The 17,349-nt window shown below is 37.5% G+C and overlaps 5 protein-coding genes across 9 annotated transcripts; 2 read left to right on the top strand and 3 right to left on the bottom strand.

The window, feature by feature from the left end:
- Nucleotides 1-2,255: 2,255 nt before the first annotated feature.
- AT3G59570 (Ypt/Rab-GAP domain of gyp1p superfamily protein) lies at nucleotides 2,256-7,584 on the top strand. Of its 3 annotated transcripts, NM_115819.3 has the most exons (12): nucleotides 2,256-2,495; nucleotides 2,880-3,120; nucleotides 3,213-3,311; nucleotides 3,410-3,513; nucleotides 3,615-4,375; nucleotides 4,494-4,616; nucleotides 4,724-4,812; nucleotides 4,924-5,124; nucleotides 6,337-6,613; nucleotides 6,686-6,801; nucleotides 6,915-6,998; nucleotides 7,185-7,557. In NM_115819.3, the coding sequence occupies exons 2-12, from the start codon at nucleotides 2,986-2,988 to the stop codon at nucleotides 7,356-7,358; spliced, it is 2,163 nt and encodes a 720-aa protein (NP_191516.2). In that variant the 5' UTR covers nucleotides 2,256-2,495; nucleotides 2,880-2,985; the 3' UTR covers nucleotides 7,359-7,557. The 3 variants fall into 3 exon arrangements, with proteins under 3 accessions (NP_191516.2, NP_001325779.1, NP_001325780.1); NM_001339988.1 differs by having other exon boundaries at nucleotides 6,337-6,801; nucleotides 7,185-7,584; NM_001339987.1 differs by having other exon boundaries at nucleotides 6,337-6,801; nucleotides 6,915-7,584.
- Nucleotides 7,585-7,650: 66 nt separating this feature from the next.
- On the bottom strand, nucleotides 7,651-11,336 carry SYN3 (Rad21/Rec8-like family protein). Its single transcript, NM_115817.3, has 12 exons — nucleotides 11,003-11,336; nucleotides 10,511-10,769; nucleotides 10,379-10,425; nucleotides 10,240-10,289; nucleotides 10,097-10,131; nucleotides 9,497-9,981; nucleotides 9,299-9,404; nucleotides 9,085-9,221; nucleotides 8,475-8,986; nucleotides 8,299-8,384; nucleotides 8,075-8,213; nucleotides 7,651-7,993 (listed from the first exon to the last, which is right to left on the bottom strand). The coding sequence occupies exons 1-12, from the start codon at nucleotides 11,124-11,126 to the stop codon at nucleotides 7,892-7,894; spliced, it is 2,082 nt and encodes a 693-aa protein (NP_191514.1). The 5' UTR covers nucleotides 11,127-11,336; the 3' UTR covers nucleotides 7,651-7,891.
- A 211-nt stretch (nucleotides 11,337-11,547) lies between these two features.
- Nucleotides 11,548-12,778, top strand: AT3G59540 (Ribosomal L38e protein family). The gene is made up of 3 exons (NM_115816.6): nucleotides 11,548-11,648; nucleotides 11,981-12,164; nucleotides 12,469-12,778. The coding sequence occupies exons 1-3, from the start codon at nucleotides 11,646-11,648 to the stop codon at nucleotides 12,489-12,491; spliced, it is 210 nt and encodes a 69-aa protein (NP_191513.1). The 5' UTR covers nucleotides 11,548-11,645; the 3' UTR covers nucleotides 12,492-12,778.
- Nucleotides 12,779-13,056: 278 nt separating this feature from the next.
- Nucleotides 13,057-15,135, bottom strand: LAP3 (Calcium-dependent phosphotriesterase superfamily protein). Of its 3 annotated transcripts, none has more exons than NM_115815.6 (5): nucleotides 14,987-15,091; nucleotides 14,302-14,722; nucleotides 13,931-14,215; nucleotides 13,679-13,846; nucleotides 13,057-13,605 (listed from the first exon to the last, which is right to left on the bottom strand). In NM_115815.6, the coding sequence occupies exons 2-5, from the start codon at nucleotides 14,676-14,678 to the stop codon at nucleotides 13,224-13,226; spliced, it is 1,212 nt and encodes a 403-aa protein (NP_191512.1). In that variant the 5' UTR covers nucleotides 14,679-14,722; nucleotides 14,987-15,091; the 3' UTR covers nucleotides 13,057-13,223. The 3 variants fall into 3 exon arrangements, with proteins under 3 accessions (NP_191512.1, NP_974462.1, NP_001325620.1); NM_202733.3 differs by lacking the exon at nucleotides 14,987-15,091 and adding an exon at nucleotides 15,095-15,135 and having other exon boundaries at nucleotides 13,080-13,605; NM_001339986.1 differs by lacking the exon at nucleotides 14,987-15,091 and having other exon boundaries at nucleotides 13,080-13,605; nucleotides 14,302-14,899.
- Nucleotides 15,125-16,562, bottom strand: RBL13 (RHOMBOID-like protein 13). Its single transcript, NM_115814.2, has one exon. It carries the CDS (start codon nucleotides 16,332-16,334, stop codon nucleotides 15,525-15,527), a length of 810 nt encoding a protein of 269 aa, NP_191511.1. The 5' UTR covers nucleotides 16,335-16,562; the 3' UTR covers nucleotides 15,125-15,524.
- Nucleotides 16,563-17,349: the final 787 nt, after the last annotated feature.

Below are 17,349 nucleotides of genomic sequence, written 5' to 3'. Positions count from 1 at the left end.
TTGGGAAGTATAGAAAAAAAATGGGTAATGTGGAGACATTCAAAGTGTTTTGACTAGTAATCGGTAAGATTAAGATAATTCATATATAATTTGTTGCCATTGATACAGTAATCTTCGACTATATATATTTTGCTATGCTGTCGTGAGCTTAATGACAATAGTTGTATATGTTTTTTTCCCATTAAAATACTCTTTTTGTTTACTGCTTATATATGTCACTCTTTTTTGTTTACTTTCGTTTATATTTAATTTAAGCATTTTGCATATAATACCGAGGATCATCCTAAACCTAAGCCATTTTGTTTTAAATTAATAGACCACATATTAGTTTAAAATTTGCTTTGGATCTCCCATAGTATAGGAGCGTCTGTCGGCAGAGATATAACAATTCTTTAATACACATGAAAATTAATTAAATATTTGCAAATAGCAGAAGACCACAAATATTTAAACACCATAGAAAAACAATAATTGTATCATCTTTACATAAATTAATCATCTAAGCGTTAGTCAGTATTTTCGATCAACACTTAAAAACTTTTATCAAAGCTGGCTTATTCATATAGTGATCTCTTGAGATACAATTTAGAGATTAGTGTGGTTTAGAACTCTCTTTTGTCATTTTTTTTTATTTCATCGTTGCTGAGAAGTGAGAACTTATGTACTCCAATTAAGAGGATTCAATGAAATATCAAATACTTCGAGAACAACAAAGTATGTGTTACCCGGGGCATTAAAGTAAACATCAAATTATGGGCGCTTATGTCACGAATGATCCACTTTCTCTTGTCGTTACATGTTATTCTCCTTAAAACAGATTCTTAAAGTGGAGAGATATGAAGAATCCTGACCGTCTATTTTTCTTTCTAAGATTCGGATTCTCTTTCAAGATTCCTTAGCTCCATACGTGGAATCTTCAACAATATACAAAGCCTACCTTACGTATCTTGTAGCAATGTGCTTGTTCCCCTATTTGCTGTGGACATCTTTTTTACTTTTTAAACCCTTCTTTACATTTCTTAGTGTGATTAGTTTTTCCATTACCTATGCGCGCGGTGTAGGGATTATATATTTATATCTAGTTTACTTTTCGTGTTGGCACGTAACTAGTTTGTCTAAATTGAATCAAATGTACAGTGTATATGATTTAAAAACTCAGTTTAGATACTCAATTTCAAATTTTTATAGGGTATACGAAGGTCTAATAAATAAAAAAAAACGGATCAAGATCGTACGCTCCAAAATGGTTTGCATACTGTATTAATAACACGGGATATGGCTGAAACGGTCCAAATCAATTACAATATTAGTTGTCTAAAAAAAAAACATCGGATTGTCTTATATACTAATTCAAGTATTTAACGATATGTAGATAAAAAAATATCTGTCGACAGAAAAAGAGAGGAGTATTTTATTTTAGTCCATGTTCGCTGTTAATCAGAAGTATATTCATATATCATGTCATGTTTATTGTTTAGAGAACAGGTGTACCTTTTAGTACTTCTTTTATACTATAGAAAGGTTCTTTCGTCAATCGTTTGCACAAAGAATAAATAAAAAGAAGTCATCATAATATTCAATCGCAGTAAAGTAAAGAAATCTTTAATAAAGTTACAATTGTTAATATATATATACAAATGTTAACGCGCGTCGTCGAAGTAGAAGATTTCCACTGTAATTCTTTTTTCAGGTAATGTCAACTTATGACGTTGGTCGCTTTCTAACATCGAATGATAGATTGATTATTGATAAGTACGTAACCTTAACTATTTTTCCCTTTCTTTGTTAGATTTAATAGAAGAGAAGACATTTTTAGTATACACAAAATTTTAATGTATAGTTCAGTAGTTTGCCTTTTGCCACTTGTGCTATGTTGGCTCACCACCCAATTTTCAATATTAGTATCTTTCGCACTGGCATAAAATAAAGCTAGCTAGGTCCGTCAAAATTTAATAAGAATAAAAAGATCAAGTTGATCAAAAAATCTAGTGCGATCAAATGCATAACATACCAATTATCAACGGGCATGGGGATTCAGTTCTTTTAGCGATATTAATTATATGTTGCTGGCGAAATCGTTCGCTGTAGTCTTTTTAAGCTTTGGACCATCCATCTTAGATAAACCAAAACAGGCCTAAACATACAAGCCGAAATATGGATCCTTAAGGCCCATTATGTGAAATTAAGAAGAATTCAACAAATATAGTTTTTTTTTCCCTTTATTTCTTAAAATTTATCTATTGGATGATCAACAACAAAGTCAAACAATATTGTTGTCGATTTCATTTCAGCTTGTTCGTAACAAATACAAGTTTCTTGATAAAGTGTAACAAATTGACTAATTGAAATGTCAACCTAAATTAAAAAGAGAAACTTTTGCGAAACACAGAAAAAGAGAAAGAGAGAAAAGGCAGGCAGGGATAAATCAACGGACTTTCCCTGGGAAGAAAAAATGTTCACCGGAGAAGAATGTCCTCCATGATCTTCTTCTACAGGTTCTCTCTATGTCTGTCCGCATTGAGTATCGCATTCACCATTTTATGTATTTCATTGCTCATCAAAGGATGTTAGATTTATCCATGTATTTGAGGAACCGATTTCTGTTGAACGGGATCGAATGATTCATGTTTGTAGATTACTATGTCATCAAGTTTTCAAATTTCAAACCTTTTCTATCTGGGATTATTGAGATGTCGTTAAAGTGAGTTTTTTTTTTGTTCTCGTTCTAGATTCCTTTTGTGTTGGGCTGCTTTCGGGTATCGGTTGATATCGATTGGTCACTGGTTTATCTATCTTTTGATTGTCAATGACAGATAAAGCAATGTGTGTTCGTCCATTATATGTGACATATTGACTGTGTTTACTCTCTTGTATTGCAGGTTTCTGTACTGCTTTTGGGCTGCTTTGAGAACGGATGATTCCGTTTGTGAAGGAACAAGTGGGAATTGGGGAGGGAGGGTTGGTGTTTGTGTGTTTTGATTACTGATGTTTTCTGCTGGAGAGGGAAAGAAATGGACTCGTCGGAAAGCTGGTCTTGTAAGTCTACAAAAAGTGGCATCTTTGGTTCGGGATCTGAGAGAGCCTTGTCTTTCACAATCTCGCATACAAGTTGTTTTGACTGTAAGATCCCTTCTTTCACTCTCTAGTTCATCTTTTTACTTGAACTTTACTCAGATGTAGCATTGATGATTATAAGTGTTTCAAATGTACAGATTGGCAAAATGCTTAAGCCTGAGAAGTGGCAGGCTTTATTCGATGGCGATGGAAAGGTTTCCAGTTTCCACAAGGCGCTCAAATTAATTATTTTGGGGGTATGTTTGCAGATGATTTTTTAGCTGCTCAGGCTATCCCATTGTTGTTTGTTCTTTAACATGGTATTCTAATGCATTTCCTTTGTGCTTTTTTTAAGGGAATCGATCCATCCATAAGAGCTGAAGTTTGGGAATTTCTCCTTGGCTGTTATGCATTAAGCAGCACCTCTGAGTATCGTACGCAACTCAGGGTAGCTCGAAGGTTGGGCAGTTTGTTTGCTTTCATGTTGTATCGTGATGGAGTGCTATGTGAAACTCAAGTTTTATGGAAAAAGCTTAATAAGCTGTTCATAATTTATGCAGAGAACGATACAATGAGCTGCTCAAGCAATGCCAGATGATGCATTCGACTGTGGGAACTGGTTCACTTGCCTATGTTGTCGGATCTAAAGTTATGGATATGCGAAAATCATACAAAAATGAGGTAGTAAAGGAGGATATAGATGAAAGCCGGGAAGCTTGTTTAGATGGGCATGAGAACACTGACAATCACGGTGATTGGAGTAATAATGATACTGAAAAATCTCCTGTGCGCAGAAGTGGAAGCTCCAGTGAGTCAGTTGACCTAGTCAGTCCTGATAGCACAATATATGAAACTTCTTCTTTTGTACCCCCGTCCAGTCCATATGGCTTTCCTTCCCCTGGTCCATTTGCAGATGATATCTTTGACTTTCCCTCTCTACCGGTCACAGATTTGTTTGGGAGGAGTAGTTTAGGCAAGAAAGGACTTTCTACTCCAGATGAAGAAACTTCAACGCAAAGTGATTTAAGATCGGAGGATGAGAGAATGCACAGTTTTCGAATTGACAAGAATGCAGATTTAGTTATAGAACCGCATGGGTCTTCTTATAATGATGTAACTGCTTCTATTAACTCAGAAATTGAAGTTGTACATCTTCAATCTGTTGAAAAGTTGTCTCATTCTGTCTGCACGTCAGAGATTGTTGATGGTTTGAGAATATCAGATGTCCCTGAAACGCCGTCGGCAAGGGAGACTCATACTCGTGGTGGGACTGTAAAGGAAGATCGAGTCTCTGAATGGCTTTGGACATTGCACCGGATAGGTACCACTTGTGCGCATTTCTTTTATTTCAAGATCTTACAGGAAGTCTTGCTTTTCAGTTTCAGTCTGCACATTAATGGTCACTAATCCGAATTAAAAATTGCTTTTTGTTTCCTCAGTTGTTGACGTGGTAAGGACAGATAGCCACCTTGAGTTCTATGAGGATCCAGGAAATCTAGGTAGAATGTCAGATATCCTTGCGGTCTATGCTTGGGTTGATCCTGCAACTGGTTATTGCCAAGGTCCCAAATCTCTCTTGTGTTGGGTTTGTAACGTGTTATAAAACGGCGCTCGTATGAGTTCATACTAATGTAGGATACTAACTGTCTGGTTGCGAATCTGTGGACAGGAATGAGCGATTTAGTGTCTCCATTTGTATTTCTTTTTGAAGATAATGCTGACGCCTTTTGGTGCTTTGAAATGCTCATAAGAAGAACGGTATTCCAATGCTTACTGATACGTAACATGTGTTTTAGTTTTCCCCTACCAGCAAGTGACAAAGGCTGTGGTGTAATATGATGTTCTTTTGCTATGTGGTTATTACTGTAGCGTGCTAATTTCCAGATGGAGGGACCAACTGGAGTAATGGATCAATTGCAATCACTATGGCGTATATTGCAACTCACAGATAAAGAAATGTTTTCACACCTATCACGTATTGGTGCTGAAAGCCTTCACTTTGCGTTCCGGATGCTGTTAGTGTTGTTTCGACGAGAGTTGTCTTTTAACAAGGCTCTGAGGATGTGGGAGGTTGGTAATTCTTCTGCTGTTTGCTTTGTGTTGCCAGTTTCTTGTTCCTTTATCTTATAACCCACAAAGTAGTTAAATAGTTGTGATAGGTTTCTTGCGGTGAGCAGAGTAGAAAGTTGGAAATTTTTCCTTACCTACAAATTTTGACTTTGATTTAGCTGTTTAAATTATTGTATTAAGATTAGTTAGGGCTTGATTGGTTCTCCCTCTTTCACCCGCAAATGCTACGTTTGCGGGTGGTAGCGGTTGTTAGCGATTGGCACCAATCATAGAAACCGCTAAATACCGCTTTGGACCGCTCGAAATCGCCGGATTTCAAAAGCTCCTTTCCGCAAGCGTTTGCGGTTGCGGGCGGTAGCGGTTAGGTTAGAAAAAAATAATTCTTTTTCTAATTAATTAAAATAATTTATTTTTTAATTAATTAAAATAATTTTGGCTTCCACCCTAATCACTATTATAATATATTGTAACCTTATTCTCTCAATTATGACATTCACCCAAACTGATGAAAATCAAAATCAATAATCAAACTTAAGTATCATCTATCTTTTTATCCATTCATTAGCTAGTATAATTTTTTAAGTATTTCATTGCATCGTTGTTTTTTTATTTTGTATTCTTTTGAGTTTTTTGATTGAATGCATGTTTCGATTTGTATCACACTACTTGATACAATTTTTGGTGATGTACCAAATACATAAAGGATTAAGTTTTTTTCTTACAAAATTTATTTATTTTTGAATTTAGAGTTTTATTTATGGTTTTAATTATTAAGCATGTTCAACTTTTCTAATATTATCAATTTATCATAATAATATATTGTATTTTTATTTCTTTTTATAGTAATATATTATATTTATTTTGGTTATTTTTATTTAATTACTATTGCACCCGCTGGTTTACCAGTCATAAAACTCTCGCAAACGCACCCATTATCAAACGCTCAACCAGTCGTTGAAAACGCTTGATATCGTTTGAAACCGCAACCGTCCGTTTCCGCAAACTCCCGCAACCGCAGCCGCCGCGTTTAAACCAGTCAGGCCCTTACTAGAATTTGTGTCTCACTCATGATAACAAATGGATTTTAGTTATGTAGTGGTTGCAAGAGACTGGTAGAAAAGAGAATCTTGGATTTCTTATTATACATATGTGCCTTCACGTACCAGATTCAAAACTCTTGCATATGTATTCATGGATCTTTATCTGTTGTAGATGATGTGGGCTGCTGATTTTGATGAGTCTTTTGCTGAAACTTTAGAGAAGGATTGCTTGAAGCCGTTGGTTGTTCAGCTTCCAAAACGATCTGGAGTTGATATGGGGGACCATAAAATAGATGATGGAAATGGCACAACTACAAATAGTGAATCAACTTCAAAGAGCGACCGGACTTCAAAGAGCAGTCTGTTGTCCAAGAGCGGTCTACTGCCAGAAAGTGGTCCATTGCCAAAAACTGGTCCGCTGTCTGATGATTTTGGGATGAAGCCAGCAGGTTCATACAGTTTATGTGGCTTGACAAGAAATTTATGGTCTAGGAATGAAAGAACCCATGCCTCTTGTGTAGTTTCATCCTGTGGGAAAGGAGATGACCCTCTTCCAGTCTTTTGTGTGGCGGCTATTCTAATCATGAATCGGCATAAAATCATGAAAGAAACTCGCTCGATCGATGACATGATAAAGGTAGGATGTTTTTCACTGCATTTGTGCATGTTGGGCTTTGTTTCTTTGCTGAATACTACTGTTGTACTTTTTATACTACGATAAAACTTCTTACTGATTTTAGATATTTTCAGATTTGTAATGACAAGCTGCTTGCAATTAGAGTGAGAAGATGCATACGCACAGCCATAAAACTTCGTAAGAAATACTTGTACAAGGTTAGATGCTCAACAAGTTGATTCTTCTTTTCTTCTTCTTCGAAATTCCTTCATATGAATTGAAACGTTATATCTCAGTGCATTCATTTACTAGCGTATCCTTTCATACTTAGGGATAAAGTATACATAGTTTTGTTGCATCTGGCAATATTCCATCCTCATATCGAACTGCATACCTTTTATTAGAATCAGGTAATCAAGATTGAGAGCCACATTCAGTCTCAGAATCATAAACACCATGAGATACAGAATCAAACCGCGATGGAGAACCAAATCCCAGAAGAGATTACAAGTCATGATGAGAACTGTAGCCAAAGACCAAGTTTATGCAATGGTCCTGTCATGCCCCTTAGAGAATGATGACTGATGAGTACGATAGATTCCACCTATAATTTATAATATTATTTCTAGATTTCCATAGTCTGCTAAGATATACAAAAGAAGAACAATTGTAGAATAGGTAGGTCGTCTTTAGATTTTGAAGAAGGTTTTGCTATAACATTTATGAGGTTATCTATGTATACTCCGTTAATTTATGTGATCGATATCTTTGATTCCATCGGTACACATGTTGAGGCTTGAGAGCATCTACACATGTTGAGGCTTGAGAGCATCTAGCTCCATAATTCACTCCATCACAACACGTGCTAGTCTTTCATTTCCAGAATCATAGAGAATCTCAAAAACTTGTTTTTTTACAACATTGTCAAATTTGAACTCAAGTGAAGTATTGGCTAATGATGGAATTTAGACGTTTGTCCATCTCTTAGGGTGAAGCTTTACTTGTACACAATGTAATAAAACCAGGGCTCAAAAAATTAAGAATTGACTACTTCCTCGTCTAGCTTCAATGTTAATAATATACATAAGTAAGTTTATTAAGCATTGTTTATTCACGTTTGAACCTTAGAAAAAAGGGCAGGCATCAACTTCAAAGCGATATCTCCGTATGGTCGGTCCTGTTGCATATCTATAAGTCCCCTAGACTTCAAAACCTGCAAATTCAAAAACAACTCGTCTAAGCTCGAGGCACTACAGAGATACAAAGAAAAACATATGTACAGAGAATCACTCACCAGTGTCTCGAAGAACATTCGAGCAGCTAGCTTCCGTGTCTTTCCTGCCAAGATCTCGCTCAAACTTAGATCTCCAGAAGGATGGCTTGATGTGGTGGGACTACTTGAAGAACGTTGTTTAAGATACTGAGCCAAGGCTCTGCAATGTTCAATGAATGTTACAGGTTAGTAGAGAAACAGTAGGCTCTTAAATGAAATCCACATGGTTTTAGGAATATATATACCTTGCTCTCCCTGTCAAAGCAGCAGAATCTTGACTAGCTGGTGTTCCTACTGGGGAATTGCCACCTACCTCCAGGAAATAAAGTTCCTGTATGGCACATGCAAATGGTATTGCTATCAAGGTTAGCAACGCACCAAGAATGGTAAAAACAAAACACGCGAACATGCGAGAACAAACCTCGTCAGTCCTTTCAGAAACAGGTGAAAGCCCCAAATTTCTTTGGCCAGGCAAGTCCTCTGGAACTGTGGAAGTTGAAGGCTCTGTTCTATAAGATTCTGTCTCCCAATTTCCAGACTGAGTGGTGAAGTCATCGGTTCTAAAAGGTGAAGATCTTGGAGGTGGTGACGGCATGTACACCGGGAAACCACCATCCCTTAAATGTTCTATTCCCATGTCATCGTTATCAAATGTCCGAGGAGATTGTGCTTCTGTTGCTACAGACTCTGCATGCGCGGGTCGAGGACCTGCAGAGTCTAGGACATCTTCAGTTTGCTGCGCTGGAGATAGCTGAACTGTACTGTCTGGATTAGTAGAATCTGGAATTGGAGAGACCGGATTAATTTCTACTTCAGCTTCTCGAGTAGGAGATACAGATGCAGGTTCTGGTAAAGTTTCATCAGAAACAGCAAGATGTGGCTTTGAAGCTACATAGTCCTTTTCAAAGACATTGCGTAAATCATCTGAGAAGCCTGCAGGTTGACACATACAGGCAATAATCTTTCTTCAAAAACAAAGGGAAAAAGAAGGCAAAACTGTCGAAAATAAAATAATAATCAAAGAAAGTTACCAGTAAACAAGGGCTCATTGAAATTTTGATCCTTCCTTGACTGGTTATTCATTCTCCAAAACTTTAATTTGGATGAAGGCATCTTCTTTCTCTTACGTAGAGTATCACTAGGATCCTTAAGCCTTTCACTTATGTTCCTGTTCAAACTATTTGATCAGTACGGAACAGCTAATGAAATAATCAAAGCCACATGAAGCAACGGAAAAGTTATTACTTGTTGGTTAATACTGTGACACCATCAAAGTTCTTCCTCTTCCTTGCCCTTCTTTGTGGTTGGGGAGGAGGAGATGGCTGAAGCACCAGTTGAGGTGATGGATGCACTTAACATAAAGAAAAAAGTGTTTTAAATAGATAATAAGAGAGAGAATGTAGTGGTTAAGCTTCAAATTATCAGACTATGTTGCTAGCTCACCAAAATCTGCACGTTCTTCCTCAGAACCAGCAGCAGAACCTGGAGATCCTGAGCGAAGCTCAAACGCAGAATGCCTTCCAGAATTTAACATTTCTTCATCAATACTAGGGATAGTGGGTTCCTTCTCATTCAAAGTTTCATCCAATGACTCAGTGCGTTCAACTCTGACATCCTGTTGTTGTGCAGCAAATGATGGATGGGACGTGGGGCTTAGATCATGTGCAGCGTCACGCATTCTCTCAATCTCGGGAACAGTTCCAGGAGAAGTGGCATCGTTTCTCTCGGAATTGGGAATGCGCTCTTCTGTCAAGTTACTTTGTCTAGGATCCTGGACTTCAGTGAATTCCTCTGTGACGTTACGAGGACTATAGGTTCCAGTATCGAAAGCAATATTGGAGTCTCTTGGCTCATTGTCTGGTCCTGTCTCATGAGCCGTTTCAACATCAATTTCTCCGGTATGCCTACTCACAGGTTCTGTTGATTGGCTGCTCAAAGCAAAAAAATATGTAACAACATTATTAAAGAAGATCAACTAAACAGATAAGGAAGATTAAGAGCAAGGTGTAGTAAAGGAAATCAAAACTCTATGAAGAGCCTCACTCGACATCCATCGGGATAGATTCTGAGATGATGTCCTGTAAGAAAGGCATACAAACTTTCATTCAATAACAAGTGCTCGGAGACATGGGAAACAAGAAGTCAGAATCAACTTCAAAGTCATAAGAAGCAAGCAGTAATCTCACCTCGTCGAATGTTACAGCAACATAAGGATCAATGCCAGTAGGAATTTGATCTGAAAAATAAGCATCAACATCATAAACACCTCAAAATCATGGTATGCTGCATCTAGAACCAAGGAAAAAAAACACAGACAAAAGGTACCTGTGAGAGTGATATCTTCCTCACTCCGAGTATGATTATCGAATTCCCTAGAATTCACAAGAAAAGAATGTTAAAGATGAGTCAGGCTTTAGAACAGATAAAAACTCAAATAAAAGCAAGAAAGAAGAATACATGTCGAGAGTGTCATCTTCCAAGTCGAACTCGTCCAGATTTAGTGCTTGAGGCAAAGTAACAGACTCAGGCGGGGCCTGTCTGGCATCCTCAGGCAAGTTAACTTGAGTAGAAACGAAAGCCTTAGCTACCCAAGTATTAAGGAGATTCCAGTCATTGTAAAGATAATCCACTTTCTTTGAATATATTCGCACTACCCCAACTAGAAGGTGACTTGACGTTCTCAATGCCAATGGTACTTCAGGAAACATTATATTATCTGCAAAGCCAATTGCAAAATTCTCGAAAAGTCAGAAACTTTATTAAAGCAGAGAATTTCAATTACTACAATGGGTTATATATAAAAAACAAAATCGGAATTTGATGAATGCCCATGTAAAAATTCGTATTGCCTTTTTGAAATTTCGAATTGGATACAATCAAAGGGGATTCAAAAAAAAAAGAAGCGAACTTTGGATCAAAAAGCGAAAATTGAAGATAGGAAAGACGAACCAACAGTGTCGGGGATGTTGATGGAGGTGTACTGAGACTTCTTGAGGCGTTGGTGCACATGAGCGGCGCACCACACCGTCCCCAATGGACCCTTTCGAGCCAAAAGCGTATGTGAATAAAACATTTTAATTCCTTCGAACAAGGAGCCCTAAAGAAGCAGAGATGGAGATACTGAAGTTGATTTGAGAGAGAAGGATTATCGAATCGAAGGTGTTACATTATTTAGAGAAACCAATCAATTTTGAATAGGAAACTGCAGAGCGAAAGAGAGAGAGACGAAGCGGTAGGGTTTTGTGTGCTTTTGGAGAGAGGAAGAAGTGTTTTTTTAGTGGAGCGGGAAAAAACATTTTGTGGCGCTAATGTTGAAATCATAGGCAAATAGACGCAATGACTTAAATACCCTTTTCTTATTGGATCCGAGTTTTTTGAAATTTGCCAAACAAAACAACTTGGGCCACTAAACCCAATGGCCAACTTTTCGGATTAATGGGCCTAAGGGGTACATTTGGAAATTCGCGTATATGAGAGTCTAGGGTTTTCTTCATATTTAGGTTTCTCTATTTCTTTCAGACGCTGGGTTCTTGCTTTTGCTGTTTGTTCTCTTGAGTGGAAGAAAGTTGCAGCCACTAAATCAGATCCGACAATGGTAAAGTTTTCTTCGCCTCTCAGTTTTATTATTCTCAGGAGGATTATTGAAGCTAAATATTATTTGTTTGATTATCTGTTCTCACGACTAGGATTTTAGTAAAGTTTGCATGATTGAGCTGAAAGTAATCAATCTCTTATTGTGGGTTTCTTGTTTGGTTACTGATAATCTAGTAGATTAGAGTCTTCCTCGTAATTGACCCATTGGTTTAAGTTTCATCTTGAAATGTATGAAGTGTTCATCATGCAGTAACATTTGGGTCGAAGTCTTGTTGTGTGTTCTGTTTTGTTTTGTATTGATTGAAAATGGATGTTGGTTTGGATAATCTGCAGCCGAAGCAAATCCATGAGATCAAGGACTTCCTTTTGACGGCGAGAAGGAAGGATGCAAGGTCTGTGAAGATCAAGAGAAGCAAGGACATTGTGAAGTTCAAGGTCAGGTGCTCAAGGTACCTCTACACACTATGTGTCTTCGACCAAGAGAAGGCCGATAAGTTGAAGCAGTCTCTTCCTCCAGGTTCACTATCTCTCTCTCTCTCTCTCTGTGACTCAGCCCAAACATTACACACTTGAAACCTCTTATCTCATAACATTTGTTAGATTGGATAGATGTTCCTAGCTTTGAGTAATTCATCACTTGAAAGTTCTAGTGTCATAATATTGTTGGATTTTGGTTTTTGAATTCGAATAGTCTTGTGGTTAATCTACTTTAATTCAGACACTTTTAATTGGCATGTTTAGGTCACAAGTTATTTTTGGTTGGTCCATGAACGCATGCGTCTATCTCTATCTAAGTTGAATTTGCCAATTGTTTATTTCAGGTTTGAGTGTGCAAGACCTTTGAAGATCTTATGAAATCAGGATCTATCATGGTTTTATATACCCTTGTCTTAGATGATTTTGTTTTTTCCCTTTCTGCTGTCTTTTGAATGACTATGATTCAGACTTCCGTTGAGTTTCTTTCTTATAACTTCAAGACTAAATTATGAGTTGGATTTGTATTTTTTTTTGCTATCAACTTGGTTAGTAATATATATGGCCCCAACAGTTTGGAGTTTTGGATAGTTGTGCTTTGAGAAGAAAGCAGACACCACAGATTTCATAAAATGTTCATTGCTATGTGATGCCAAACAAACTACAGAAAAAGTTACTGAAAAAAGAGTAAAACGTCGTAATGGAGATGATTGTAACGTCATCATTTTGGAGAAAAAGCAGTCGTTATTTTTCCGTTACCTCTCTGTATTCTCTTTATCTTCAACCTTCCAACACTTTCGAGACTTTCTCTATTGCATACTCTTGTTTTCCAAGGCAATTCTTCATTGCATACTCTTGTTTTCTATTTCGCGGGAGTCGAAGAAGACTGGGCGATGGCTCAAGTTATGAAGCCTTCCATAGGACGTGAACCAAACAAAAAAAAAAAGAGACTCAAGAAAGAAAGAAAGAGAATTTCATGAGGAATCTAAGGTCACACATAATATCAACAAAAGACAAACCGGTCCAAAGGAACTTGAATCAAAACGAAGATAATTAAGTTACAGAGAGATGATTTAGTTCAGGAACTACACAACAAAGTCCTTCATTGATTCATTGTCAAAGGATAAGGTAGAGTGGCAATGTGGTTATGAGCCACTGTTCCAATCCAAAGCTTCATTACCTTCCCTTGTCTATCCTCGAGCACCTCCAGGACTTTACCTTCCTCGTCGAATCTCGATATCACAGTGTACATTCTCATCCCCATCGTTTTCGCAAGCAGCTTCATCGGTATTGGCAACCGAAAGTAGATGCTTCTTATCCAAGGGTTGTTTGTAAGAACCTCTTGTGCCGGTGTTCTGCAACAATCAATTGCAACCCAAAACTGACCCTCTTCATTTATTCTTACATTGTCTGGGAATCCCGGGAGATCTGCCACCACCTCGACTTCACCCATCTTTGGACCCTCCAGCCAGTACTTCACCAATCTGTCATACACATAATGATGAAGAGAAATGAATGATAGATACAGCTATATAAACACAAAGTTGAGGGTCATACCTGCAATTGGTTGTTTCGGTGAAGAGGAGGAAAGATTGGTCTTTAGAGAGTTGAATTCCATTGGGAAAAGCCAAACCCTCCAGCACAATGTGTGTTGTTTTGGTAGGTGGGTCATATCTTAGAAGCCTTCCTGTTGATTCTCCTTCCAGTAATATAAAGAAATGATTCCTACAAAATACAAGTATAATTTCTATATCATACAATTTACGGTAGGAATTGACATACAAAGCAAGAATAAGAGAGTTGTCTTACGCTCTGTCATATCTTTTGCTGGTGTCAGTGAAGAAGATGGAGCCATTTCTATGGATGTCAAGGTCATTGGCAAAGAGTATAGGCTTTCCTTCCACATGAGTAGCTAAAGGCGTAGCAATCCCTCCTTCAGGACCAACCACAAGTAGACCATAGTAAGCGTCTGCAATATACAAATTTCCTGTCTCTTTATGAAATCTCAGTCCAAGAGGCCTCCCACACAGCTTCTCGTGCTTCCATTGCTTGTTTGTTGTTGAATCCACACCTCTCACACAAGCTTCCTCTGACCTAATTCTCATGAACACACATCAATAAGAAAAACTGAAACAAAACTCTCTGCACAAAAAAGAAGTGATGAATATGTAATCTCTTACCATTTTGATGTTACCACCGAAAATGTCTCCCATCCGATTGCTTCACCCATCCATCTAACCACTCTTCCATCAGCCAACCCTGTGTATGGACCACGACCTAAACTATCAAACTCTAATGACTCTGGACCAAAGACTTGGTCCACGAACTCCAGTTTCCCATGATTACCCAGTCGACTAAGGTTGTCTCTAGGCCAGCTTCCCATGACTTCCTTATATGGAGCAACCTCATGCTTCACGGGTTTGAACTCACGACCCCCGATTGGACTCATGTGAAAGGGGTCGATTGCTATGAAAAGTACAGATAAAGCAATGATACAGAGGATCGGATGATGAGTCATCATTGATTCATATGTACCATGCTGGCCTTTCTTCTCCATTTAAAAGTGCTTAGAGGTGGACCAGAAAGTAAGATCAGATTCACCTGATCAATGTACAAATTATATAAGCAATGTAAAACATTGTGGGTGCAGAGAAATGCAGATCTTGTGAATAAAATTGGGTTGAAAGTAGGTTCAATGGAAACAAACAACTAGTCAAAAGTTGATCTAAGTTAGACTACTCTGATACCAAATACAATTCTCATGACTCTATTTGAGATAGAGCTTCAAAATAATCATCTAACCAAAACTGCTCATAAATAAAAACTTGAAACTGTGAATCGGTGATTGTTCTACCCTTCTCTTACCTTCTCTTTTTGGAATATAAAACAAGGAAATGACAGAAGATGGAAACTAATAACAAAAGAAGACACTGCTCTAGTCCAAGAGACCTGCAGAAAACTTCATCTAATTACCTTGTGAACTTGAAAGAGTGCAAATAATATATCGTTCTGCTATTTCACCAATTCAATATATCAAAGAAAAACGAGTAATACAAGACTGTTGGTAGCATGCTTTCGTATTGAAATAAAGGAGAATGTCACAAATGAGGAAACATGTCTAGTGGACGGAATCTTTAGGTAAGACATGGGACCCTTTTGCAACTATACATCAACCACATGACAAAAGAATTGACTGTGTCATATTCATCTGTAATGATGCCTAAACAACACTAGCTTGCTTAATCCTTTTCACCACATTACGCAGTTCAAGCAAGCCTTGAGGATCTCTTAAATTTGGTTGGAACTTGAAACTGCAAAATCTTGGTTACCAACTCTCAGTCTTCATCTACTACCTCGATGACAAGAACTTGTTCCCAAATACAATATTGACCATGAACTGAATTCAGACAACTTCCACTCCACTAAGAGGAACTGCACTGGCTTGCAAGGTCCGGCCATTTCCAATAAACCGCACTGAGGGTAAAGAAGCATCAGTAAGCGATTCGATCTCCAAAAAACTGAAATCATAAGCACCCGATTTCTTCAAACTGAACACAAAGACAACTACAATCCAACCAAGCATAGTAAGAGCCCAGTAGTTGTTCATCCCACCAATCAGACCCCACGAAATGGCGTAACCAACAAGGATTCCCGACAAATGTCCCAGAAAACTAGCTTGTGGAACAATGATCGAAGTGAAAATGAGTGACTCGAATGGCGCAAAGCTAATGGGAAGAGACAAAAGCCCAAAAAGATTCAGCTTTGAAGAAGGTTGCTTAACAGAGAGAATCGTCATCCAACCAAAGACAACACAAGAGTAACCAACAGCTGTAACTCGCCGAAAATAATCAATCTTGAATCTAGCAATCAACAAATGATAGATCCCAATAACCAAAACACCAGAGAACACAACAAGAACAAGAGTGTAATGAAGGTAATAAGCAGTGCCAAGACCTACATGACCTAGCTGTTCAACAACACCAAGACTCCATAAAGCACTCATGTTAAACACAAGATGCAAGACACTAATATGTGATAAAGCAGATGTAATCATCCTCCAGTAATGCCCTTCGATTGCAGTCTCGTAACTCAATCCAACTTGAGAGTACCCAATACTCTTCTTCTGAATCACAAACCAAATCACACTGCATAACGTTACGATACAGCTCGTTGCTGGTTTCTCAATGATATCATAAAACAAAGGTCTTCCCATACTTAAGAAGCTAAACCCAATGCTCAATTCCCTCCTCCAAATCGACAATGAGGTAGAAAGCGATGCAAGCAAGCAATACACAGATCTGAGAATTAGTCTCAAAGCAGAGACCTTTTCAGCTAAAACCAATCGACCAAAGTATATGAATTCTCCAGAAGGATGAAAGAGAGATCTTTTCTTCCTTGGGACTCTGATTCGATTCGTCGTGTTCGCGCTAACTTGTTCCAGATTTTTCCAGGAGAAAGTTTCGTCTTTTCACCAAATCGAGTCAGAAAAAAAAACATTGAATCCAATTTTTTGTCTGTGTCGGCTTGACTTGTGGTACTGGGCCTAGGTCGTAATAGACCTTGGGCCTCTCACCATGAATTCTTTTGTCCAGCTATAAAAAATCTGGAATAGGAAAATTCAATGTTTAATTGTGGGAAAAAATGTTATAGGATCACGGTTGAATTTCTCACATAGCAATAATGTTTTTTTTTCGAAAAACATAGCTAAATATGACTGATATAATAGATTTCCATTTTAAAAAAAATAGCTAAATAATGTTTTGCTATTATTCTTGTCAAAATAAACTTTCATTTTGATTTTGTTCTTCAAAATATGGCTTTGGTAATTAGTCCCTAGCTAACATGTTATTCTTTTACGTTCATGTCTAACATTCACATGATGTTCTAACATACATAAGCTGCCTGAAATCCAAATAAATAGAGACAAATCCGTTTACAATTTCTAAAGTTCATCAAGTCAGCTACATAATATATATAACCAAATTGTTTTTTTTCTTTGGTTATATATCATGTAACCAAAATAATAACTAACAAATTTGGACGAATTGAAATTTAAACATGGTAGATCGTTTGTCAACTTATTAGAAATTTGGGATTACAGATTCATGTTTTTGATCGTCTGTTAATACTAGATTACAAACAAATAAAAAGAATGTTCGCCTTTTGTTTTTACTGTCGTTATCAATGAACAACAATGACAATATCAAAACTATGTTCGTTTTATTGTT

This window comes from Arabidopsis thaliana, chromosome 3 (genome assembly GCF_000001735.4).
Source record: "Arabidopsis thaliana chromosome 3, partial sequence".
Classification (NCBI taxonomy): Eukaryota; Viridiplantae; Streptophyta; class Magnoliopsida; order Brassicales; family Brassicaceae; genus Arabidopsis; species Arabidopsis thaliana.
This window is presented reverse-complemented; position numbering and strand designations above follow the sequence as displayed.